At 48.6% G+C, this 25,708-nt stretch overlaps 1 protein-coding gene across 1 annotated transcript in view; it reads left to right on the top strand.

The window, feature by feature from the left end:
* Positions 1-23,801, top strand: part of CHST13 (carbohydrate sulfotransferase 13) — a 69,023-nt gene extending 45,222 nt beyond the window's left edge. The window contains exons 2-3 of the mRNA XM_054034298.1: positions 11,860-11,942; positions 21,315-23,801. Coding sequence (XP_053890273.1) covers positions 11,860-11,942; positions 21,315-22,160 — 929 coding nt within the window. The 3' untranslated portion in view covers positions 22,161-23,801. The remainder of the gene's footprint in view (positions 1-11,859; positions 11,943-21,314) is intronic.
* The last annotated feature ends 1,907 nt before the right edge of the window (positions 23,802-25,708 follow it).

The following is a 25,708-nucleotide window of genomic DNA, read 5'->3' as shown; positions in this document are numbered from 1 at the left end:
CATATTTCGGGGGGGGGGGGGGAGTAGCAGCAAAATTTGGAGAAACCAATGGCCATCAAGGATGACAGAGATCTAGGTTCTAGTCCCAGTTGTGCCCCTGACTTGCTGTGTGGTTTCAGGCAAGTCAATTAATCCTTGTACCTCGGTTTTCCTGTCTGAAAAATGAAGTGAAAATGCTCGCTCACCTTGATAACGCACATTGAGAGCTGTGAATGGAAAGTGCAAAGAATTCTTGTGTATGTCACAAAATTTGAGGGCTGCTTTGGAAACAGCTGTGTCACATTGCTGTTCCTGTCCAGCGCAGCTCTGCTGATGCACCTCAATCCTGACCTTCAGACCCTTCCTGTTCCAGTCTTGGACCAACATTGATCACTCTAGGTAGTAGCTTTTATTTGCATGGTAGGGCCAGGCACAGAGCAGTAAATTCATTTTACTTGATACCCAAACATGCTTCGGAATGCAGGTCTCCAGAATGAAGGCTGACCTGCTGTGGGTTTTCTTCAGTGGTTTTTCCTTTTGTCTTTTTTGAATCTTGTTCAAAATGTTGACAAAGAAAAGAGAGAAGCTGTCCCCAGGAAGGGTGGCTTGAGGCTTGCCATAAAAGTGGTGTCTTCCTACAATACAAGCAGTTCCTCCCAATCACCTTTCAGACTCTCCGCCTCCAGGAGTCACAGACCATAATTAATGCGCAAGGCCATAATTTCTGACTTCCAGGAAGAGCTATCATTTCTTCTCGTTTTAGGTCTTGCATAGACACAACAGGAAATGAGGGATGAAGGGAGTGTGTATTAGGCAACAATATGGAGATCAGTACTTCTACCAGGATTAACCCTTTAGAGAGAGAGAGAGAGAGAGAGAGTGAGTGTGTGTGTGTGTGTGTGTGTGTGTGAGAGAGAGAGAGAGAGAATGCCCGTTTTCTAAGCACTGAAGGCATTGGTTCCTGTGGCAGAACACTTAGCACTGTTCAGACATTAACCTGTCTGCACACCCCTGGATAGGAGGTAAATATCGTTTATTCCCATTTTACTAATGGGGAAACCGAGGCAAACAGACATTGAAGGTGCTGAGGGCTCACAAGTTCTATGGGGACGGCAGGTGCTCAGCACCTTTGAGAATCAGGTCTTCAGTGACCTGCCCAGAGATGTCAGTGGCAGTGCTGGGAAGAGAACCCAGCTTTCCAGATTCTTACTACTGTGCATAATAATAATTAATACCCCCTAGGTCTGATATAGTGTTTTTCGCCTGTAGGCCGCTAAGTGCTCTTCAAAGGAGGCAAGTTTACAGATGGGGAAACTGGGGCACAGGGGGGGAAGTGACTTGTCTAAGGTCACCCAGTAAGCCAGGGTCAGAGCCATGAATAGAACCCAGGTCTCCTGGGTCCTAAGCCGGTTTGCTGGCCTCTGAGTCACACATCCCCTCTGTTAACCACAAGCCTATATCTTCTCCCCTGGGAGCCAAAATGAAACCTTTAATCTGAACGTTGGCTGCTGAGATAAAACAGAATCTGGGTCTGAATCACCACTGGTGTTGGTTCTGCACAGCCCATATCAGCCTCGTCTGCCAACGTTTAGCTTTATTTAGGTACGATTCCAATCTGTGTTTCCAAAAACGCAATCTGCATCTTCAGAACTCTGACAGCCCTCTTTTGTGGTGTGGCTTGGTCCTGGGTTTGCTGTGGAAAAAGTCTTCTGTGTTTTCTGTTCTGTGTCTTTTCCTACCTTCTCCGCAGTGGCCTGGCACTGTAGGAGTGCAAAGGGGTTAGTGAATTGCGGTAGCAGGCCAAGTGGGGGTAAATTAAGTTGGGTTGGGTGCGAGCAGAAGTAGGTCAATTCCCTGGCCTTTTCATGCTGTTAAATAGACTGGGACTTCAGTGGACTGAAGAGGAAAGGGTAGGAAATGTGTGTCTGAGCCTGGCAGAGATGTTAATAATGCTATAGAAAAGGCAGATGGACTGGAGACCAGTAGGGTGTGGATAGGTATTGAAGATAGAGTCACCAGAAAGCTAGGTGTCTTGTTCCTGTTTTTCAGTTAATAGAATGGCCCCATGTAGACTGTGCAGGTTACAATATTCTTTACTCAAACTTCACCATAGACAACAGACTCATAGAAGCAACTATAAGAATTCAGCTGGTTATAGAGGAGGTACCATGTACACACATAGCTTGGGTACCACCTAGACGTGGTCTTGCTGCCTCAGACAAGTGCTCTATCTAGCCCACTTCCCTGTCTTTAATAGAGGTCAGTGCCCAGTGCTTCAGAGAGGTGCAAGAAACCCCATGGTGGACAATGGTGCCTCCCTCCTATTGGTTTTCTCTTAAGCCCCATCAATGGATGGCTCTTGCCCTGAAGCCTGAAAATTTACATCCCTTGTGTTTTTATCCTCACTAGTACAACTGCATGTTGTCATTACCCATGTAAATGGCCAGTCTTTCTTCTGAATTGTACTAAGCTCTTGTTCTCATTGATGATACAGATAGTACCTAGGGAGTTCTGAGCAGTTCTCATTCTGTCTCGTACAAGGTAGTGGGTCACCAGCCAGTTCATTACAATAATACTTATCTAGCCCTTCCTCTTCAAAGTACTAGCTAGCAAATCCTCACAGTGCCCCCATTAGATATTAATACTCCGATTCCCATGGACCCTTAGAATCTGTCTCCCTGATGCTAGTATTGGTTTGTCTCTGCAGCGTCACCGCAGTGCAGGGAAAGCCTGTTGCTGCCGACGGCCATGATGTCATCTGCTGCTACTCAGTGGTCTTGGCCTGGGATTCTGGAGAATCATCAACCTCTTTCCCTCTCCTTGGATCGTTTCCCTGGAGCACATGGACTCACTCTGTAAAACAGATGCTGAGGGAGCAGGGGGAAATGGCGCCATTGGAGGGCTGCTTGCCATGCCTTTTGTTTCAGCACTGAAAGCTCCTAGCTCCTCCTCCAGCTGAACAGTAGGTCCTGGCTGCAGGCCCTCAATCGACGCATGGAGCAACTTTTCCCTGCTCGCTATGTGTCGGCTGCCCGTTGACATTGGACAGAGGGTGCAGATGTTCTTCTCTTGACTGTGGCCCAGTATTTCCTGTGGGTGCCCCTGGCCTGCCCTGAGCAGTAGGGGGTTCCAGCTCCTACGTGGGGGACAGCTGCCCCAGTTCGTGTGTTCACTTTAGCATTGCACTCGCTGTTTAAATTCCCGCCGCTTGGCTCCAGACTGCAGTTCATGCTTCGTGTACAGCCCAGCCCCTCACGCCAATTCATTCTCTCCTGTGCAAGGGCCGAATTCCTTGTGTGCTCCTGGAACCTTGTCACTGCCTCATGTGGCGGTTTCAGAATGCCTATGGAATATGGCTGCAATGCTTCCTACATATTCCACAGAGCAAGAATTGCCAGACCAGGGCACTTATCTAATAATCTATCTAGTCTGGTATCCTGCTGCTGGTATCGTTACCTAGTTACAGGGTGGTATCAGAGCCCCACAGACCCTTGGTGTTTGGAAGAGTTTGCCCACTCTGCAGTGACTGCCCTCTGTACTGCTAGATGGAGGAGGCAAAATACATAGATAAAAGCGTATGTAACGCCCCCTCTGTGGTCAACAAGCATGATCAGCAGGAAGAAAAAATCCCTTGCTGCTTCAAAAGGATGTTGTACAGCTCCCATGATGTGACTGGGCAACAAGGAGGGTGGGGTGGAAGATTTCTTCCTGACCAAGCTAGTGATCAGCTTCTGCCCTGAAGCATGGGGGTTGATAACACTCTTAATATCTTTTTCCTTGGCTAGTCTCACTGTACTGTGGAAGCTGTTCTTCTTCACATAAATACTTAATTCTTTTTTTAACTTACTGAATTATTTCACACCATTACATCCTGCACCAGTGAGTTCCACAGGTTAATTATATGCCACAAAAATAAGTTCTCCTCTTGATTAATCTTTAAACTTGTCATTTAAATTGATCAAGGGTCCTCTCATTCTTGCACTGGGAATATTTCACAATGATGTCAACAAGGCTTTATGCTATACTGGGCTCTGTTCAGCAGCTGTGGAGGGGCCAGCCTTTTCTGTGACTTGCCTTATTAAGAAACACAGAGTGCTCTCCAGTTTATCAGAATAGCATAGGGATTGCCATAGTGGATCAGACCAGTGGTCTGTCGACTCCAGTATGCACTCTCGGACAGTGAACAGGATCGGGTGTTTCAATGCAATATGGAAGGAGTTCAGATGTCTCCTGGGAATCTCTAGGGGACATTGGGCCAAATTCCGCTCTGAGTGACACTGAGGTAAACCCAGAATAACTCCCCTGAAGTTATCTGCTTGTGTATTTAGACACAGGGTGGAGGAAAAGATTTATCTTGTCTGCCAAGATTGTAAGCTCTCTGGGGCAGGGCTTCTCTGTTACTGTGTTCATATAGTCCCAAGCACAATGGGGCCCTTATCTTGGTGGGGCCCCTACGCGCTACCACAATAAACATGCTAATCAGAGCTGCTCCAAATTGACACCAGTGTAACTCAGAGCAGAATCTGACCAGTTCACTGCAGTTTGGGTACCACAATTTCTGTTTTGTCTCATTGTACTGTTTGACGCAACAAACCTCCCATGGTTCTCCTGCATGTGGAGGAATAGAATCAAGACAGGAGGCCTGAAACAGGACTTTCCCTCTCACACAATCTTCTGCAGTGCAGAAAATAGGATTTGATAGCAGCCACCCCTGTTTTCTAAACATCTTGTTTTTCAAAGCATTCCCTGGGACATCTGCGTCCTGTAATACTTCTGCCCACTTTATTGCGTAATAAGCCTAGAACTTCCCTGTTAAATTGATTTCCTTCTACTTTTCCAAAAAGAGTGAAGTGAAACAGCTGAACCCCAGACCGAGAACAATTATTACTATCAAACTGCTGCAGGATAATAGCTTCTGTGTTCGATGGAATATTAGTAGAATTTGGAGTGTGGGTTGGTTGGTTGATTTGTTTTTCAAGCTCCACAGGGAAGATTGAAAGCAACAGCAGCACAGAAAACTCTAAAAAGTACCTGTTTCCTTCTAGTCTCTGATCACGTGATGGGTACTGATTACCTCTGGTTTCTTGACAAGTGTTTTCTCTGCCCCTTCCCATCTCTCCCAACCACACACCCGCTGTGTCTCTATTGTCCCCCTTTCCCAGTCTATGGCAAAGATAAGCCTTTGAACTTTGTAACCAATCCAAACACGCCCCCTCCTGCCCCTGCGCCTTAAAGTTTGGCACTGGATTCCAACTTTGCATCTTGGTCTCATGCTCACTGGTCACCCTCATTGTTTTCTTAGTGGTCTGAGAAATGGGGTGGGGCAGTGCAGAAGTATGAGGTTTCTTCCCTACAGGAACTGGATCTAGCTGGCTAAACTGTATTCCGGTGTATGGAAACAACTGTGGCTGTGCAAAACCTTTCTGGGATTTCCATGTGTGGAGGGGGCTGGATGTGGACTCTGGGAAAGTCACTAACGGGCTGTAAAGTCAGAACTGGAGCCAAAACGTTATGATCTTGGAACAGCCTGCGTGATGGAGCATCCGCTGTACTTGTGGCTGTGATCCCAAAATGGAGAGGGATCCATGAACCTACCCTGTTTCCCCCACTGTCGGCTATTCCATTACCTATTGGCTCTGTCCCCTTCCTCAACCTCTTAGAGCCCAGAGCCCATAGCAAGGGTACCTCCTGCCTGGCAACTTAGCCACTATAAGATACCCAGCAGAACCATGGGGGCGTTTTCTTCCACTCAGTCTCTTGAAGTGAAGCCAAGGTAACAATAAATGTTCAGAAATATAATTCCCCACCTGCCCCCTCCTCTAATTCATGGTTCATTCCCAACCTAATGGAAGAAACAGGTTTGAATAAAAACCTGAGACTTTCTCCCCCTCCAGCCATATACTTGGTTTCCAGTTCAAGGCTCAGTCCGTGCAGTTTAGCCAGCGTTCAATAGGAAGCCACTTTATAGCTCTGCTTTTGCAGTCTGAGCCATTGTCTGCTTTGGCTTGTGTGGGAGGAGCTGTCTGTAGGGAGGTTCAGGACTGGAATGACGGGGGGGCCATAGGGCGAGAGTGAAGTACATGAACAGAGCTATTGGAGGGAGTTGGTTCCAAGAATAGGATAGCGTGGGGTGCCGCAGCTCAGGAGCAAGGGGCTTCATCAGAGCCGTAGTTGGGAGTGCGGGCGGCAGACCCAAGGCCAGAGGAGCAGGGGGTTCTTTGTTACACAAATACACTGTGGAACCCATGTAGAGTAAACTAGATTCAGTGACCTCTGTTGTCAAGTAGAATGAGTGTTCCATGAAGTTTCAATGCATGGTGCCATCACCTATGCTCTGCCTTGCTGCTGCACCGAGGCTCCTTCCGACTACGAGGCCTATGTCCCGTTGAGCACGTCTTCATCTGCCACTGTGTGAGTTGTTAAACACTGCCACCTGCCTCTGATTTTGCAGCTCCGATCCCGCCTCCAAGAGAACGCACACCCTCATTACTGTTCAGCAGCCATATTACTTCAAAGCTCCTGTCCTGCTGGGGACTGCTGGCCCAGCGAGCGAGGTCACTTGCGGTTGTGTCGGTGCTTTGACCCCATTGGGCGCGGGTTTCAAATTCTGCTTTAAACATGGCTGCGAGCTGGGACTCAGATGCGTTACTGTCCCAGCCGGGACGCTCATCTACTTTTCTTCTAGGGAATTAGTGTAAAGCAAACAAAAGTTTTCTGGGGTAGGATGCTTCCTGGGGTGTGTGTGCTTATAAAACCTGAATTGGCTCGGATGTCAACCGTGAAAGTTTGGCAAGGGACTAGGCCAGGGGATGGCGTAATCGCTTGTGAAAACTAAACCAGCCGAGAGCTACGAAATGTTGCAACCTGGCTGCTGCCCGTTGGCAGCTCAGAGCTCTAAGGCCCCTCCATCAGCATTGCAACAGCCGTTTTTAAGTGTACACAGTACGTGCCCCATGACCAAGCTGACCGGGCTGTTGCAGGTATGTATATCTATGGAAGGGGGGAATTCTGGGCCAGATCTTGCTCTGGTGCAGGGACAAAGGGGAGACAGCTTGCAGCTGCTCTATTCAGGGCTTTCCGGGGGGCACTGTGGCACACAGTGCAGGATAGGGAAGTCCTTGGTCTAAGTTGCAGCTCTGCTTCCATGGCTTTGCTGCTGTTGCCTTCAAACTTACCCGTAGCACTTAAAACCAACCCCTCTCAGGCTCCAATGGCCCGGCCGCAGGAGCACCGAATTGCTGGATCTGCCCTGCCCGCAACTCCTTCCACTCCCCACGCACCCCTCTGGCTGGCCTGCAACATGCTGCTGTTCTGCTCAAAAGTGCCACCTGTGCTGGGGCGGGGGCTCTTACCAGCTGAGCACATAGCCCCCAGAGCCGGCTCTTCATATGACCCACAGGACCCTGTACCAATGCTATTCACTGGAGTCCTTATACCGCTGCTAAAGCCCCCTTGCCTCCAACTTACTAAACTGAGCCCTGTGTACTCGAGGGCCCCAGGTCAACCTCAGCAGTCAGTCTTTGGTGGTACAGTTATTTCCTGCAGCTAGACATGTGACTGTTTGTGAGCACGTTCTTTCCCAAAGCAAATCCCTCCATGCTGTTTTGAATTAAAGGCAGTGCTGGCCATCCCAGTGCTCACAAGCAACCACCGTGCATCCCGCACAATCACAATCGCCGGGGACCCCGACAACAGTATTGCCAACCCCAAATGTTCAAAAATCATGAGTCAGGCTCAACTAAAAGCATGAGGTTGGCTTTAAAATCAGGAGATTATAGACAAATAATAGATTTGGTGTTTTTTTTTTCTTTGCCTTCTGCTTTTTGAGCCTTTAGGGTGCACTGGGGTCACATTTTGAAGCTTTCTCCACAGTCATGAGGCTAGAAACGTACTTTCTCTTTAAGAATGAAGACTGACATCATCACATATCCACTTGATTCCAGGAACTGGGACTTTAAGGAAAACAGTTATCGTGAGGCTCTTGACAAAATCATGAGAGTTGGCAACACAGCATCCGAAGAAGTGGGCTGTAGTCCACGAAAGCTTATGCTCTAATAAATTTGTTAGTCTCTAAGGTGCCACAAGTACTCCTGTTCTTCTTTAAGCCAGTGTGAGTGGCTTAGTACGCAAAGCAGCCCTACAATAACAAGGGATTTAAAACTCATTGGGAAACAGACTTGCAGTTTCAGATTTTCACTTTTTAAAAATTATTATTTCTTTGTTGTAACAACAAGGTTTTAAATAATGGATTTTTAAAAGGACGAGGACCATTTGCCTTTCGACTCAGCCTGGCAATGCAAACTCTTAGCCCCTTGGGCAAGTGTCGCAGCTTGGCACTGCATGCCTCAGGCCCGTCCCTCAGCTCTCCTCACCACAGATGTTGTTACACCCACTTGCGGGGTAACGGTTACATTGGATGGAGGAACCTAGCACCACTGCCTGTTACCTCCTGTTGAGTAATCCCTTGATCATCTAATGCTGCCGGAAGTGTCATTTCCTATGTGTATGTGGATTTAGCAGTGGTTTGTGCTCAGATCTTAAAGTGTGGTCTTTTTTTTTCTTTTTCTTTTTTTTTTTAATGCTATGTTTCAAAAGGACTACAGTTGCGTGTCTTAGACCCTAGATTAGCTTGCTGAAAACAGGTATATTTACAGACCCTAATATTAGCAGAATTCTTTTCATGCTTTAACCTCCATGTGACATGTTCTCTTTGCATTTTAAAATGTCCCTGCAGCAATTATAACCTGCATCCTGCAATGTTGGGCTGCTGAACTTTTTGGGGTGTCCTCATCTTATGGAGAGGACCAACTTGCAGTATTACCAAGGGCTATGTGGTGGGAGGTCACAAAGCTAGGGCTAGCCCAGGTGCAGGACTTAGTGCGTAGCGGAGTGCGCAGTGATGTCCTTTCAGGCTCAATCCTGTCACCCGTTTTCACATGAGCAGCCCCATTTACTGGGCTTGCATCAAGAGTTGGTATCAGGCTGTTTGGGATTCAGGCTGAATCAACACTGGGTATTTATTCAGTGGCATCCAAATCTTGGGAGATTTTGACCAAAAGAGGCAGAAATCTCATCACATCAGGTGAGCCAGGGAGATTTTCACGTCTCCAGAACTGGAAAGCAGGCCCCTGACAGTTTGGGGTTGTGGTGGTTTTTTTTTTTTTTTTTCAGGGGGTTGGGGTGGGATTCTAATCTGAACTGTTACCTCTCATTTATCTCCCCTCCCCACCAAAACATCTGAGGGGATTTGGAATCAAGATTCTGGTTTGAATCCATCTCTATCAGTAACTAAATTTTTTAAAGGCCACTTTCAGTCCCAACGTAAGCCAGAGCAGCTCCCCTTGACATCACTGGGGTTACCCAGGGCCAGATATGCTCCAGTGTTAGGAATACAGTGATGCAGGACACCCCCTGCCCCAGAGGCACCTCTTGCTACCTTCCCCCCCTCCTTCCTTTTTCTGCTTCTCTCTCTTTTTATCTGCCTTTTGGTCTCCCCTGCCTTTCTCCCTCCTCCCCTCTTCTGTCCCGGGGTGGGGGTGACTTGAATTTAAGAGGATAGATCTCCTAGACCTCCCCCACTACTCCTGATCCGCCTTCTTCCTTTCTTCCTTCCCAGGCCTGAGCAGGGACGTTGTTGTGCGGAGCAGACTTTCTCCTTTCTCTCCAGTCTCCTGATCAGCTCCATCCTGCTCCCCCTCTCCCTGAACACTATCTCTGCCTCCCTACTGCACTGAGCAGGGATCAGAGAGTGGGAGGATGAGCAACAATTACCATGTCCCCTAGTGACCAGAGAGGAGAACACCCAAGGGAAGCTTTCCCTGCTCCCCACGTTTAATCTTTGTCACCCAGGCAGGGAGTGGGGCAGCCTAGAAGCCAGATGAGGGAGGGGGAAATAGGGCCGCGCTCTGGGGTGCCACCACTTACAGCAGGGCAGTTTTTTAAACTGACGGGGCCTGAAGGAGCGCAGCTCATAGCTGCCCTGCATCCATCGGCTGTGGATAAATGCATGAGCTGGATGTTTCTGCTAGACCAACCAGCAGTTTAAATGGTTAACCATATGCATGTTTAAATTGTTGCCATTAGGCTCCAGAGTTAACATAATCCGACATATACAAGGTATCTCACTCTTCCTTGATAGCTATTGCTTCAGGCTGTCAGCAGACTCAGGCAGACAGCACTGCATCAAGTCCCATTTGGAATGTTTTTCACAACTCTAAGGGCTAGAAACATCATTGTTCTCGTAAATGAAAACTTTTCCTCAGTATTTCCACTTGCCTTGGAAACTGGAATAACACCGCAGACGGGTAGGATCTATCCTGGAGTCTGACACCAGTTTAAACACCCCTCCAGTACAAAAGGAGCGTATCTATGTAATACAGAGAGAAATAAAAACTGAGCAGGAGGTTCTTTAGTTTCAAACACTAGAGCAGTTTTTAAAAAACAGCAAGTAAGACAACAAATTTATAACGGTTAAGTATCTTGACAACTTCCCTATTAATTAGCAAGTGACCTGAGCCTGGAAATGTTTACCTTAGTCTGTCCCCTTGTTACTGCCTAGCACAAATGCTATTACACCCTTTTGTCAGATAAAACGGTTGGGATTGCTCTCTGTTACCTCCTGTTGAGTAATTTCCCTCATTGATCCAGCCCAGTAGGCAGTGGCATTTCTCATGTCCACGTGGGTCAAGTTACTCGGCAGTTGCAATTGAAGTTGTGAAATGCAGTTGCCTTTTATTTGTGGTTTTATTATTTTAAAAGGACATGCATGAAATGTTTGTACCCCGAACTTCGGTTTTATTTGTTGGCAGAAATATTTTGAAGATAGATGCATTTTCTTGCATTCCATGTAAATAGTATTTTCTTTGATTTTAAACATGACCCATGAAGCGTTTGCAGTTCAAACATTGCCACAGTTTGCTAGTAGGGAGAGCCAGAAAATGAAACTGACGAGAAGAAACAAAATAAAATGAAACTGATTAGGCTTGCAGTCCAAATGTAGTGAAATACAGAAAATTAAAACAAACACACACAGCATTAGTCCTGACAAGTAAATTTAAGAATGTTAGTTCTGAAAACTTTCAGGGATTCAGGTGTTACAAAGAACAGGGATAAGGAAAGTTGTATTACAAATACACTTATTAACCTGACCAGGCTCTTTTAAATCTCAGATAAAGAGCAGGGTGTATGCGTGTGTGAGAGAGAGTGATTCGTGTTTATAAGGCCATGAGTTTGAACTCAGACTTCTAGGTCTATTCCTTACTCTCTCACTGATTCAATGTGGGCATGTCACTTACGGCTTGATTTTCCTAAATCCCGAGCACCTATTGCCTCAGTTTCCCGATGTGTTATATGGGACACCAACAATTTAAAAATCACATATCGGTCTGAATTTTATGAATGCCTGCAAGATGTCTAGTACAATGGGGTGCTCAGTACACTTTTCCAAGACACCCTAGGGCTGTTATGATGTCATGTATAATGTATTTAACCATCCGCTGGCTCCAGAACTTTTATGTGGTGTGTAGGGCCATATACAGACCCGGATCTGCATTTAGAAATCCCACATGTGGGCAGCAGCAAGAAGCGCATTGACACCTTTGAGTATGTGAGGTGGGACTTGAATCCAGTAAATCCTAACCCAGAGGTGACCACCTTTCTCAAGGCGTCACACCCAGGGTGACAGATAGCTTGGCAAGTGGTGGAAGGGGACAAGTTGCTAGTTCAGTGTAGGAAGCTGAGTGGGTCTAAATAGAAGGTGACACCAACTCCTATTTAACCTAGACTCTCGTCCTGGGAGCTCTTTTCCTCCGTCCTAGCATCTCAAGAGAGCACCCGAGAGGTAGTAGCAAGGGAAGTAAAATGCTCTGCTTTCTTCTCCAGCTGCAGAGGATAGGATCCTGGGGACCAGCTGGCACGGGAAGTCAGGCCGAAGTCCACTCCAGGCACTTTACGACAGTGACCAGGTGGGTGAACGTGAAGAGGAAAACGAAGGATCTGAAAAGTGGTGGTGGGGAATCTGGCGGGGTTTGGTGGGAATTGACCCATTATTTAATGACATTTTTGTGTATCCTAAAATTGCAGCCTCACACAGGCTGCTTTGCAGTAATGACCTGACCTTGAGGTGTCCAGGGTGGCATCTGAAAAAGGTCACAACCTTCTAGATAATTATCAGTGATAAAAAGTACTCCAGACCCCTGCTGCTACTTGTGTCAAGCAGTTTCATTAGCCTTTGGCCTGGCACAGCCAGGCTGAGGTACAGTAGTTGAGGATCCAACGATGGTGCTCTAACTGAGGATTTCAAAGCAAATTCTACAGCACAGAAGATGGGTAAAATCTTCCCCAGCTGAACATGTGAATGGCTATACTGGGTCAGACCAATGGTCCATCTAGCCCAGTATCCCGTCTCTGACAGCGTGCAGTGCCAGGTGCATCAGAGGGAATTAACAGGACAAGGCAGTTTTGAGTGATCCATCCCCAGTTGTCCACTCCCAGTTTCTGGTAGTCGGACACCCCCAGTATGGGGTTGTGTTCCTGACCATCTTGAGATCACCCCGGCCATGTTTTCCAAGATAATAACTGAACAGGGCACCGTTGTGCTAGGTGCTGTACAGACAGAACAGAGTCTACAGTCTAAGGCCTGGTCTACACTGGGGGGCGGGATCGACCTAAGTCACGCAACTTCAGCTACATGAATAATGTAGCTGAAGTCGATGTACTTAGACTTACTCACCGCGGTGTCTTCACTGCAGTGAGTCGACTGCTGCCGCTCCCTCGTCGACTCTGCCTGTGCCTCTCGGGGCGGTGGAGTAGAGGGGTCGATGGGAGAGCGCTCGGGGATCGATTTATCGCGTCTAGACTAGACGCAATAAAGCGACCCCTGTTGGATCGATCGCTACCTGCCGATCCGGCGGGTAGTATAGACATACCCTCAGGCTACGTCTACACTACAGCTTATGTCAGCAGAATTTATATCCCTCAGGGGTGTGAATAAACCATCCCCCTGAATGATATAAGTTACACTGACATAAGCGCCGGTGTGGATAGCCCTATGTCAGTGGGAGAGCTTCCCCTTCCGACGCAGCTTCTGTCGCTCACGGGGGTGGTTTTATTATGCCAACGGGAGAGCTCTCTCCTGGGGGCATAGAGCATCTTCACCAGATGTGCTGCAGTGGCGCAGCTGCAGCACTGTACGTGTAGACACGCCCTTAGTAAACCACAGTCGTCTTTGGATTGTGTTGTAGCTGTCTCATCTCCACCCAAGCCCTAGTCCCAGCAAGACACTAGATTAGATGATCAACTATACCACACCTCACAGACGCCGACTTTCCAAAGTGACTAGGAGTGCTCGACCTCCGGCTCTGCCCCAGGCCCCACCCCCACTCCACCCTTTCCCCTAAAGCCCTGTGCCCGCTCCACCCTGCCCCGTCTCTTCCTGCCTAGTCCAACCCCCTCCCCAGAGAGGGCCGTGTCCTTACTCCTGGCCCCTCCGCCCGAGAGCCTCCTGAATGCCGCAAAACAGCTGATCATGGTGGGTGGGAGGCGCAGGGAGGGAGAGGGAGGCACTGATTTGCGGGGCCTGCCGGTAGATGAGAGCTGCTGGGGGGTTGCCGGTGGGTGCTCAGCACCCACCATTTTTTCCCCGTGGGTGCTCCAGGCCTTAATTCTTTCACCCTTGTAAAGTACTATGAGAGCCTCACGAGCTAGAACAGGGAAAAATAAATGCAGGATAACAGCCTTGTCTTGCTTAACACTATGTCTGTTGCAGTCAAAGCATTCTTTAAAAGAAAGCGCCCACCTGACCTCCCATTCAGATGGCCAGCATCTCACTGGAAACCAGGCATGTGCTGTCACCTTTAACCGTGTGGCTGGAAGGCCAGACCCATGTATCATGACAGAAGACGTGCGGACACCAACTGCCGTTTCTGAAACCTTGACGGGACCCATCTCCCCAACAATCCCAGAAAAAGCAGGGCCACTCCCAGCCTCTTCCTCACCAGAGCTCTTGGTCTGCTTCTTGCCCTCTTGGACATGGGCTCTGGGCTCCCAGCCTTCTGAGTGGCTGGCAAGCACATCAGTAGCAGACGCTGCCAGAGACCAGCTCAGCATTCAGCACATGCCTCCCCTTTGGGTTCCTGTCTGAGCACTGTTGACTTTACAGATGGTTCGCAGAGGGGGAGAATGAATGGAGCGCGCTCCTTTCACTGCACAGCCCAGGTTTCCTGGCTGCCGGCAAGGGGAGGGAGAGGACACAGGCAGGCTTCTGACATGCCCCTGTAGCTAGCACAGAATCCCAGTGGCCCAAGATAGCAGGGGTGGTAGGCACAGGCTTCTCCACTCTCCCCAGTTTGGGTGCTTGATGGTTACTGTCAGGGGCTTGCATGCTTTGAGGTGTTTTCATCTTTTGTTAGCAATCCAGGTAAAAGGCTCGAGAATGAGAGGACAGTATGCCCCCCTCCCCCATGAGACAGGAGCAACAGCACAGAGCAGAGAGGGACAGTGTTTTGATGAGGGGGCTGAGGGAAGGCCTTGGGGGGGAATCCTGTGGGATCTACTGCATCCTCAAGGGTTCCCTGAACTTTTCCACAAATGAGGAGGGCTGGCCCCAGTTTTCTCCAGAGCCTGACACAGCTACCCAGCCGTTGACTTTTGGGGGTCTCACTTGGGGGTCCGTGGAGATGCTGTTAGCTACCGCTGACCCAGAAACTGAGGGACCAACTTCTGCATCAGCACTGCTGAGCAGAGATCTGCTGCTCGCTCGCTGTGGTGTTTTTCCATTGACCTTCCTCCCCATAATGCCCAGGCAGAGCATTCTGAGTGTCAGAGAGGGGCAATGACATGTCAGTTTCCCCTGAATGTCATAATCCCCAGCAGGGGTCTCCACTCAGCCCCCCTGTTCTCTAGGAGAGTCCTGGTTTGCCAACCGCCCAGCCAACTAGCCCATTAACATGCCCCCAACTGGGTTTATGGTGCAGTGACTCTGCATCACCATGACACTGGGTCATGATGGCATGACACCAGCTCACCTCACCAACTCCCAAACATCCCATAAACACATTGTAACGGGGCAGTAGTGCCACTTGGGATATCATAGGTATCAGCCCCTCCTCACAAGCCTGCTCCGGGCCAGAGTTCCTGGTTATACTCTACAGGTTATACTCTGTCACGTGGCTGGCAAACTGCTAGCAGCCATGGAGGGACCAGAGGCCTGGAGGCATCAGAGATCTAGAAAGAACTATCCATGTTATCCTCACCATGTTGATCTCTGAGGTGTGTGCAGGGCCAGCCTAAAACTCATCCCTCTGAAATCAAATTCACCCCCCACAACCTCATTGTGCAGCATTATTGTTGAGAATGAACATGAACACAACTCCAGGAAAGGCAGTTAATGGTTCCCATGACAACTGTAATGAGTCCCTCTTATGCCCATGTAATGGCTTTTATGCCTTAATGTGGCTGCATTACATTTGCTCTGGAGAAGTGGTAAATGTGGAATGTCTTGGCTCTGGTGCATTCAAAGTCTCAGACCTACTGCTCCAGGAATGTAGTTGGGGTTTTGAAAAACTGATACTTAATGTCATTGGTTTTTAAAAAGAAGGAAATGAAGGGAGCAGTTTTGCACTGAGAGAAATACAAGACGTGCACTTTCTCCATTGGGTAACTGGTGAAATGCAGCTGCATTTCTTTGGGGCCGTGCATGCATACTTTTAGCCATCCCTCCATCCCCCATGGTTTTGAGCAAGTACAAAAAAAACACTTGACTAACTGTCTTATAGCATGAAACACTCTGTACTGTTTTCACTCACAGAAATGGCTATGGATGAAGGGAAAAAAAAAAAAAAAAAAACCCTCTGAGCTGAGACCACACAAGAGAAATTTCAAACCAGAGGGTGATTGTTTTCAGGAAGTTACTGTATCTGAAATCCAGCCCTAAGAATAAAAATGCCTCTTTGGCCATATCTGTAACACCACAAACAAGATGCTAATGGCGTGACTTCCACGTAGCCAGCCAGGTACAATGGGGCAGAACCTCAGTTGGTGTAAATTGTCATAGCTCCATTGGTGTCAGAGGAGCTATGACAGTTTATACCCGCTCAGGATCTGGGGTATTTCCCTGTTGGGAGAAAAAAATGAGTTAATAGCAGAGAACGGATACTTTATTTTAGTCCTGCTTCCATTTACAATTAGTATGGGTCCTGCTGACTATGTTTTTGAACAAGAAATGTTGCGTGTGTGTGACGGGTTGAATCACAGAAACCCTCTTGGGAGCTGCTACCTGATGTGCCAAGACTACCTCTGCTCCTGTTTTCCCTGCCAGCTCAGGACTCCAGCACCCTGTCTTGCTGAGCCAGACACTCCCGTCTGCTCCAACACAGACCCAGGGTTTGAATTACTTGCCCCAAAGCTGCAGGTTTACCTGAAAACAGCTCGCAAAAGTGTGCTTATCTTTAGCACTCGGATGCCCAACTCCCAATTGGGTTTAAACCCAAATAAATCCGTTTTACTCATAAATTGTTCGCCCTCTATAACACTGATAGAGAGATATGCACAGTTGTTTGCTCCCCTAGGTATTAATACATACTCTGAGTTAATTAATAAGTAAAAAGTGATATTATTAAATACAGAAAGTAGGATTTAAGTGGTTCCAAGTAGTAACAGACAGAACAAAGTAAGTCACCAAGCAAAATAAAATAAAATGTGCAAATCTATGTCTAATCAAACTGAATACAGATAATCTCACCCTCAGAGATGCTTCAGTAAGTTTTTTCTCAGACTGGACACCTTCCAGGCCTGGACACAATTCTTTCCCCTGGTACAGCTCTTGTTCCAGCTCAGGTGGTAGCTAGGGGATTCTTCATGATGGCTTCTCTCCCTCTTTGTTCTCTTCCACCCCTTTATATATCTTTTGCATAAGGCGGGAATCCTTTGTCTCTCTCTGGGTTTCCACCCTCCCTCCCCCACTGGAAAAGCACCAGGTTAAAGATGGATTCCAATTCGTGTGACATGATCACATGTCACTGTCAGGGGGGGCTCTAGCTTTTTTGCCGCCCCAAGCACAGCAGGCAGGCAGGCAGCCTTCAACGGCATGCCTGCGGGAGGTCTGCCGGTCTTGTGGCTTTGGTGTACCCACCGCCGAATTGCTGCCAAATCCGCGGGACCGGTGGACCTCCCTCAGGCATGCCGCCGAAGGCTGCCTGACTGCCGCCCTCGCAGGGACCGGCCGGAGGCTCCTTCGTTCCTCCCAGCCTGACGCACAGGAAGGCTTGCTTGCAAACAGAGCTCCAGTCAATTGTCCTGGTTGATGGGAGCCATTAAGATTCAAACCACCATTAATGGCCCACACTTTGCATAATTACAATAGGCCCTCAGAGTTATATTTCATATTTCTAGTCCTAGATATAAGAGTGGTACATTTATACAAATAGGATGATCACACTCAGTAGATTATAAGCTTTGTAATGATACCTTACAAGAGACCTTTTGCATGAAGCATATTCCAGTTACATTATATTCACCCATTAGCATATTTTTATAAAACCATATAGACTGCACAATGTGGTTTCAGTTGCCTATATGGTACCCACATAAAAACATCTACAAAGGTTATGGGCCTGCCGTGGGGGTGAGCTCTTTCCAGTGAAAGCTTCCTCCCGCACAGTGCAACTTGTAGCGATGAATCAGTGGGTTTCAATGTAGGAGCCTGAATGCAAAGCGTCAACGGGATGGAAGGTTTGTATTGGGTCCCAGGGTCCCAAGTGCTGTGTTTAGAAAGCTCCCAGCTAGCAAAGCGCCCACAGCTTTGCCTGTCCAGTCTAAGAAGGAGCTTGAGGTGAGCCTTACAGGGACTGACAGGCTGGCTGGGGTCCATGCAGGCAGCCTGGGCTAAGCAAATGGGCTCCTGGGGGAGGGAGGGTGATGTAACAATGGCCGACAGCTGTCAGGAAGCTTCAGGAGCAAGAATGTGAGGAAGGCAAAGGTCTGGTTGCACCTTACCTCATGAGGCGGGAACTCTCTCCATGCGTGGTGAGCCGGGCTGACAGAATAATGATCCCAGTCTTGCTGGCTACTGAAGGAGCATCCAGCCAGAACCTGATTACAGGGATGGGAATGTTTTTAGGGCAACCTTTTTTATTATTATTATTATTGAGTTTTTAAGGTCCACAAATATTGGGGAAAACACCTGGAGACCCAGAAAGAATACGGGGCCAATGCACCTCCGTCCTGACCTACAGCACCCTCCTAATCCAGTCCAGGGGTTGTTCCCCCCCAGCTTAGCTGAAGCACCTCAAGCCTGACTTCCAGTTGTTCCTGTTATTGTAGTCTGGGGTCCCCATCCAGCTCCGCTGCACCTCAGGCCTGGCCTGCCGCATCCCCTGCTCTCCCCGTGGGACACCCGCAGGAGAAAAGGATCAGTTTGCCAGAGCACTGTCACACCTGTCCAGGTCGACCCCTGTGGTGGCTTGGAGAGCAGTAACTGGAAGGGTATTCCTTCCGTGGGGGTGGCATGGAGAAAAGGGCAGGAGATGGTTGTGGGGAAAAAGAACTAACAGACTCTGAGGCATTATTGGTGGGGAGGAGGAGGGGAGGCAGGTGGTGCGATAAGCAATCAGGTCAGAGAAGTAGGCCAGCAAGGAGCTCTGTAGGGCCTTGTAGACAAGGCTGAGCAGTTTAAACTGTAAGGGATGCTCAGAGGGAGGCCAATTCAAATGCCAAGCCATGGGGATTGTTCCCAGTCCATCCCTCTGTGGTTTGGGTGGTGAAAGGTGCAGGAACAGAGGGATGTGAAGGGAAACAAAGTGAATCCCAGGCTCCAGAAATAGGACAGTGAGCAGCTATTCTCCCGGACAGCGGGGTGCCTGTCTGGAGGAGCAGAGTCTGAAGTGGAAGACCCCCTCGGCTTGCAACATGGGAGCCATCATCGTGGTAAAGCGACAGCTGCACAAAAGCCGGTTTCTTTTCTTTTAGCAGTGGGAGTCGTAGTTACTTAACTGTCATCGTAGTCTGGGTTGGTAACACTCTGGGACCAGCCTGGAAGTTTCCCTTATAAGGCCAGTCCTGGGTGGTATGGAGAAGCCACAGCAGTTGTCTTCTGCCTCTCGGCCAGCATTGATGGGAACGGGTGGGCAGGAGAGGGACGGGGATCTTCTCCTGATAGCTTCCTGGCAGTGGTTTCCCTTTGAAATCGCATGGTTCTAGTGGTTTGAGACATTACAGTGTGAGAAGTGAATTCCTGCTACGGAGCTCAGAGATCCAAACTTCCCCAGCCTTAGGGTTTACAGTTGGATCTGATCTTACCCAAAGTTTTTTTGGGGGGGGTCTGTAGCTGGGATTTCAGTCCAGAGACCTCTCTGTTCGGCTTTTAGCAAAGCAGTAGAGCTGGTGGGGGAGGAGAGGAGGATACAAAGACTTGAGGGATATGAGAGAAAATGTAAATGAAGCACTCCTGGGCTGAAACCTGAGCCTTCTGCCTGCATCCTGCTGCAGAGCGGGGCTGTGTTGGGGAATGTGGCACTGGAGGAGGAGGAGAGACACATCCCTACCAGGCATGGCAGCTGCTTTGTGCAATGGTGGGGGAAGAACCCGAATAGGAACCTGAGCCTCCCGTTAATGAACTTGCCCTGCGCTGCCAAGCCTTGGCTCTGCAGACAGCTCAGGCAGAAAGGAATGCAAAGTGAGGGGAATGGGGGAGGGTGTTTGGGTTCCTGGAGGCATCTCAAGACAGGTGTGATCACAATCATGTCCTGCTGCCAATGGGACCACTCCAGTTACAGATGCTGAGCTGGCCTCATAGAAAAGGGATGGGGGCGTTGAAACGACTCAGGGGCATCTGCTCTCCTTGTCTGCTGACCCCAGGAGAATAATTGTGAGAGGGGAGAACTGAGGCCAATGCAGGTCTAACCCCCCCACTCCCACCCCTCCGGTCAGGGGGAGCCGTGGGTGTTGCCAAGCCAATATCTCAGCAGGCAGCCCAGCAAATGGCTTTAGCAGCAAGGTTGATGCTGTCTGGCTCTGCGACAACAGCCTCTCATCACCCCCTGCCTTCCCATCTCTGTATGGAGTTTCTTCGCTCCTCTCTGCACTGCAGGAGGCCCTCAAAGGGGGCTGTTCCTTTGCCTATCCCCTCTGCAGGGCAAGTGCCAAAGGCCCCCTCTTCACTTCCTGTATTAGGCATAGGGCAGGCAGAATGGTTTGTGCCTTCAGGCCAAGCCGCTCTATGGGTCACGCTCCCTTCCAGCCACAGCCCGTGCAGGCCCTCGTCCCTGCAAGGCGTGCACGTTCAATCCCAGGGGTGCTAGAGACTGAATGTTCTTCCGCTCCCGGAACCATAATTTCCCCTCCCACGAAACCCAAGGATGTTCTGACGCTACAGGCTCCAGCCTAAGGAGTGCTGACAAAGCTGGGTGATGCAGGGCTCCTGACTCTGCCTTCCAGAGAGCATGGGCCTTGGAAACAGCTCATTCTCCCTCCCAGTTCCCTGCTGCTCCCCACACCTCTCCGAAAACGTGCCCTTGAATCTGACTCCAGAACTGCCCCTAATATGGGAGCTAAGCCATGTGTTGGAGACTCCCCTGGGAACCCCAGCTGCTCACCTTCACCCAGCCTGCCCCCAGCCCTGAGAATATCCCCAGACCCCATCCCACAGGAGGATGCGTAGGCAGGCTCCTAAGCAAGGCTGGTGGAAGGGATTGTAGCTTGAGTCCATGAAGCTTCCTCCAAACTCCCCTGCCCCCAAATTTCAGGGAGAGATTTCCAAGGACACGAGTGAGGGTTGTGTGTCCAGTTCCCTTTGACTTTCAATGGACGTCTACCTGGCTGCCCCTTGGGCCTTTACAGATCCCCCCTCCACATTCATGCTTTTTCCTTTATGGGTGACTCAGTTCAATTTAATTTTCTCCTAGCCAAAGGGAAGCCAATTCCTTGTATTAGGAACCTTCCTCCTGACCCCTTAATCTGTGCTAGCACAAGTGGCCAGTCTATATTCAGTATGTATATATTATAGCAATTTTAAAATTAGAATTTCACTTTGCTCCATTTTTTACAAGCCTGTGCGTTCTCTCACTCTCTATTTGCTTCCACCCTCCTCCCTTTTCCCCACTGGATCTAAGTGTCAAGTGCCTCACAGCAATCGAAGCTCAGAACTAAGGCAAAAAGCCCACACAGGTGAACTCCATAGCCTAGAAGCAGCACCCAATGCTGGGGAGGGGAACGCATGTTACACCACAGCAGGGAGGGAACATGGACTTCATGCCCTGTCTGAACTCAGTGTGTCTGGCTGGAGCCCAACTCCATGTTAAGTTCAATCGGGCAATGACGATTTCCCTCTTATCTCTCCCCAGTTCGAGCAGTCATCACTGCAGGCCACTCACCAGCAGAGGCGGGACCTGCTGAGCAGCATTTGCAGCCGCTACACCCGCAAGCGGCGCCTCCTGACGCCTGATGACTTGCGCCACCTGGTGGTGGATGACGTGCATGGGCTGCTCTACTGCTACGTGCCCAAGGTGGCCTGCACCAACTGGAAGCGAGTCATGATGGTTCTGACTGGACAGGGCAAGTATCGGGACCCTCTGGAAATCCCAGCCAATGAGGCCCATGTCTCGTCCAACTTGCGCACCCTCTCCGAGTACAGCACTCCCGAGATCAACCATCGCCTGCGCAACTACCTCAAGTTCATCTTTGTGCGGGAACCCTTCGAGCGCCTGGTCTCGGCCTACCGCAACAAGTTCACCCGCCACTACAACACGGCCTTCCACAAGCGCTACGGCACTAAGATCATCCGTCGGCACCGGCAGGAGCCCAGCAACGAGGCCCTGGAGCGTGGTGATGACGTGCGCTTCGAGGAGTTCGTCTACTACCTGCTGGACCCGCGCACACAACACGAGGAGCCCTTCAACGAGCACTGGGAGCGGGTGCACTCGCTGTGCCACCCCTGTATCATTCACTACGATGTGGTGGGCAAGTACGAGACACTGGCCGAGGACGCCAACTATGTCCTGCAGCTGGTAGGGGCTGACACCAGTGTCAAGTTCCCCTCTTCCTCCAAGACCACCAGGACCACAGACGACATGACAGCCCAGTTTTTTGAGGACATCAGCCCCTTCTACCAAAGGAAACTCTTTAATTTATACAAAATGGATTACTTGCTCTTCAACTACTCCATCCCGTCATACCTGCGCCTCCGATGAGGGTGGTGGTAGGGGGGCCCTAGAGAACTGGGGGCCTCACCTGTTCTTAGCTACTCAAGGCACCGCCCACCTTCCCCCACATCCTCGCTGTTTGGTTAATTCCTTTCCTCTCTGCCTCTCCATTCCACCTCAAGCACGTGCATCACATGCTGACGCCCTCATTGGGACTGACCATGTGGCGAGAGGCTGCCTTGTTGATTAGCACGTGGAACTCTTGGGCCGAAGCACCCTTAGCCCATTCCAGTGCCTGCGGTTGATTGTTCACAGAAGCAGGCTGCTATTGTTTAAACGTTCAACTTTTGTGTTTCCTTTAGATGCTAAGAGAATTCACTGCAGATCTGAATCTCGGGAAGGCTGCTTATTGGGGTAGGCTCCCTTCACGGCCTGTCCCATTAACTGGGTTGTTTGCAGCCCTCTCACAAGAGGGATCTCAACCTTTGATGGGCACAGGGAAGAGGACTGTCAGAATTTTGCAGAGGATGATGAGAAAAGCAATAATTTAATGTGTATTCTTTTCTTTGTTCTTCTCCCTTCCCCCAAGCTGCCCCCTTTCCCATTGATTGAGGAAGGGGGAATGTGAGCCATCGATGTCGTCTTGTGATCTAGTATTTCTCTGTGGCAAAGCCTGTTTTTATCGCTTCTCCACTCGCGCTCAGTTGGGATTTTAAATACTTTGTTTTATGTATGTATAGAAAGAGAAGGACAGATTCATAATTGTAAATCGATGAAGCTGTATTGATTTCAGTGGAACTGCACTGATTGACACCAGCAGAAGATTTGGCCTAGATATTGTGTGTGTGTGTGTGTGTGTGTGTGTGTGTGTGTGTGTGTGTGTGTGTGTGTGTGTCCTGATCAAATATGGTAATTAAAGACTCCATGACCCTTGTGTGTAAGAGTAGGTGTCAACTGCTCTTTGGGGCAGGGACTGTTTTATTTTCCATCTGTTTGAGGTCCCATTGTGTTAGGTGCTGTACAGTCTGGTTGCCCTCTAAGGACTACCACAATATAAATGTTCAATAGTAATAATCCTTGTGTCTTGGCCAAATTCCAGTTTGGCTGCTTAAATGTGGCCTACCAAATATGCTTCTTCACCTCCTGCCATACGGTGTAGCTGTATGCTGTTAAACAGCTGCTGCTTCTCACTCCAGAGGTGGCTGCATTTCACTGCTGGATCAAACAATTCCCAGGCATAGTTTGTGTATCAGTTTGTTTGTAAAGCACTTTGGGAGGGGATGCACTATAGAAATGGGAGATAACTATAGTTATGAAAAGATGACGCAGACTTCTGGAAAGTGGGGGGGGAAGAGAGAGAGAGAGTCTGTGTTTGTGTGTATGAGAACAAAACAGAAACAGGGTCACCTCTGGAAAGTTGTTGGCTGGCTGGCTTTGGACAATTCATTACTTGAAGAAGAAATAAGAAAACCTAGGATTTTAAATTCCAACCAGTCCAGACAGATGGATTTCCTTAGACAAAACAGCACTTCAGTCTTTACTCTGTTAAATTCAGCTTTGGTTCTGCATATAGAGCATCTCCTCTGTAAGTAAACGTGCTGATAGCAGAATTACTGTACAGTGTGTCTGCTGATTCTATTGTGAATACTTGATTTAGTGCAATACAGTGGCAAGGTTTTTATAAAACTCCATTGTGCTCAGACTTAGTCATTTTAAAACAAATATTTTCACTGAGTATTTTTCAGCTTGTTATTTCTCAACGTCTTTTGCCCTCTGCCTTGGAACTGTTCCTAAAATGCTGACGTCCCGTCCTTGGTTATCACACTCTGTAAGGCCAAAGTGAAATCCAGCTCTGGGACAATCTCATCAAGTTTGGTAGTTGGGTTTGGATGAGCACTGGAAAAGTTCTCATGATCATCTGAAGTCTCGGAACTGCTCTGCCAGACTGGATCTGAGAGCTCATGAAAATGGCCTTTCTTAGGTTATTTTGGCACTTCTCTATCTACCTGAAACCCAGAAGCACAGAAACATAAAAATATCACAAATTTTGGATTTTGAACTTCTCAGAGGTTTGGATTGAATTTTTGCATGGAGGTTTTGGTTGCTCATTGGTCTTACGTTACCTGGCCATCTTTTGCCCATGCCTGTTGAAAACCTACCTTGCTCCATTTCTATGACACATTGTCATGTTTTCGATAATGGATTGTAGTCATGGGTCAGACTTAGGACACCAAAAGGCTGATACCCGACGCAATTCCAACCTCCACCCACGGCACCAGAGTAGGTGGCCATTTCTTCTAAAATGATCAATAGTGACCTAGGACAAGATTGTAAAGATATTTTAGGCATTGCAGTGTTGCAATGTCAAAGTGGTTTATGAGCTTAAACCATTTTCAGAAGTGATTTAGGCCGTTAGGAGTCTAAGTCCCATTGACAGTCGATGGGATTTAGATTTGCAAGTGCCAGATCAGTTTTTGACAAGGAACATCTCTGTGATAATGGACTCTCTGTGATGGTATTTGGGGACTAGGTGGCTCAGGAGATGGGGAATGGCCTGCATTGCCTTTCATCTTTAAGTTTTCACAGTTTGATGGCTGTTTGAGCTCAGTCCCTGTCCTGGCAGACAGCTATCCACATCAGCAAAACTGGGCCCCTGAATGACATTACTTAGCCAAGAGTCCAGGGCCAAATGGGCCCGCGAGACAGAAATATCCTACCACCCTTAGACATGGTCCCTTCAGGAAGGGGACAAAGGAAGGAGGAAGTTTATAACTCTTCTATACAATGCTGAACTGTCCATTGAAGGTCAATGGGACTTGTGCTTCCAAATAACCTAGGTGCTTTTGAAAATATCCCCCTCATTGGGTTTTTTTCACCAATCGTTCTGCATGATGTTGCTGTTGAATTCTTGGTTTTACTCTTGCCAAAATAATGCCTTTAGCATTCCCCCTGATGTGAAGTGAAATCTATATACCCTCATGGAAAATGGCCTCTTTTTATTGCAAAGATAAGTAAGTTCTCACTGGGTTGGAGAGTTCCATGGACTATAAATGCTTTGCATTTGCCAAGCCAAACCAGCAAATTCAGCCCATGACCAAGGGCCCATGAGTCCAGGCTCGGTATCAAAAGAGAACAGTGAGGACTACCCGTTCCATCAAGAGGAGACAACACACTGGTATCATGCTGAGAGGTGAAGAGGGACAGTAAGTTACATATTTCCATCCTTATGCTTTCCCCTACCACAGCTACAATGTGTCCACCCCTTCTCATGTCCCTGCTGTCAGAGGTAAGTATGGGAAAGCCGATTTGTGTCTGTTAGATCCAAATGGAGTTATGGAGACACCATGAGGCCAGCTAGGAAAATTGCAATCCTTTTAATTTCCTATGGGATTCTGGGCACTGATTTATGAATGGTATTTAAAAATTGAGCCGTATCCACTCTCCTCCATCTTCCTAGCAGCTCTAAGCCCCTTCTCCCACAGCTTAAGATATTTTCTCGGGAATTCAGACTGCATAGAAGACTTTAAACGACTCAAAACTTTGTCTTCTCTCGGGAACATGACTCTGAGATGGTGGCTGTTGATGGACGACATGTC

Source organism: Malaclemys terrapin, chromosome 7 (genome assembly GCF_027887155.1).
Source record: "Malaclemys terrapin pileata isolate rMalTer1 chromosome 7, rMalTer1.hap1, whole genome shotgun sequence".
In the NCBI taxonomy this organism is placed as follows: Eukaryota; Metazoa; Chordata; order Testudines; family Emydidae; genus Malaclemys; species Malaclemys terrapin.
The sequence above is the reverse complement of the archived record's forward strand: the minus strand, read 5'-3'. Positions and strand labels throughout refer to the sequence as shown.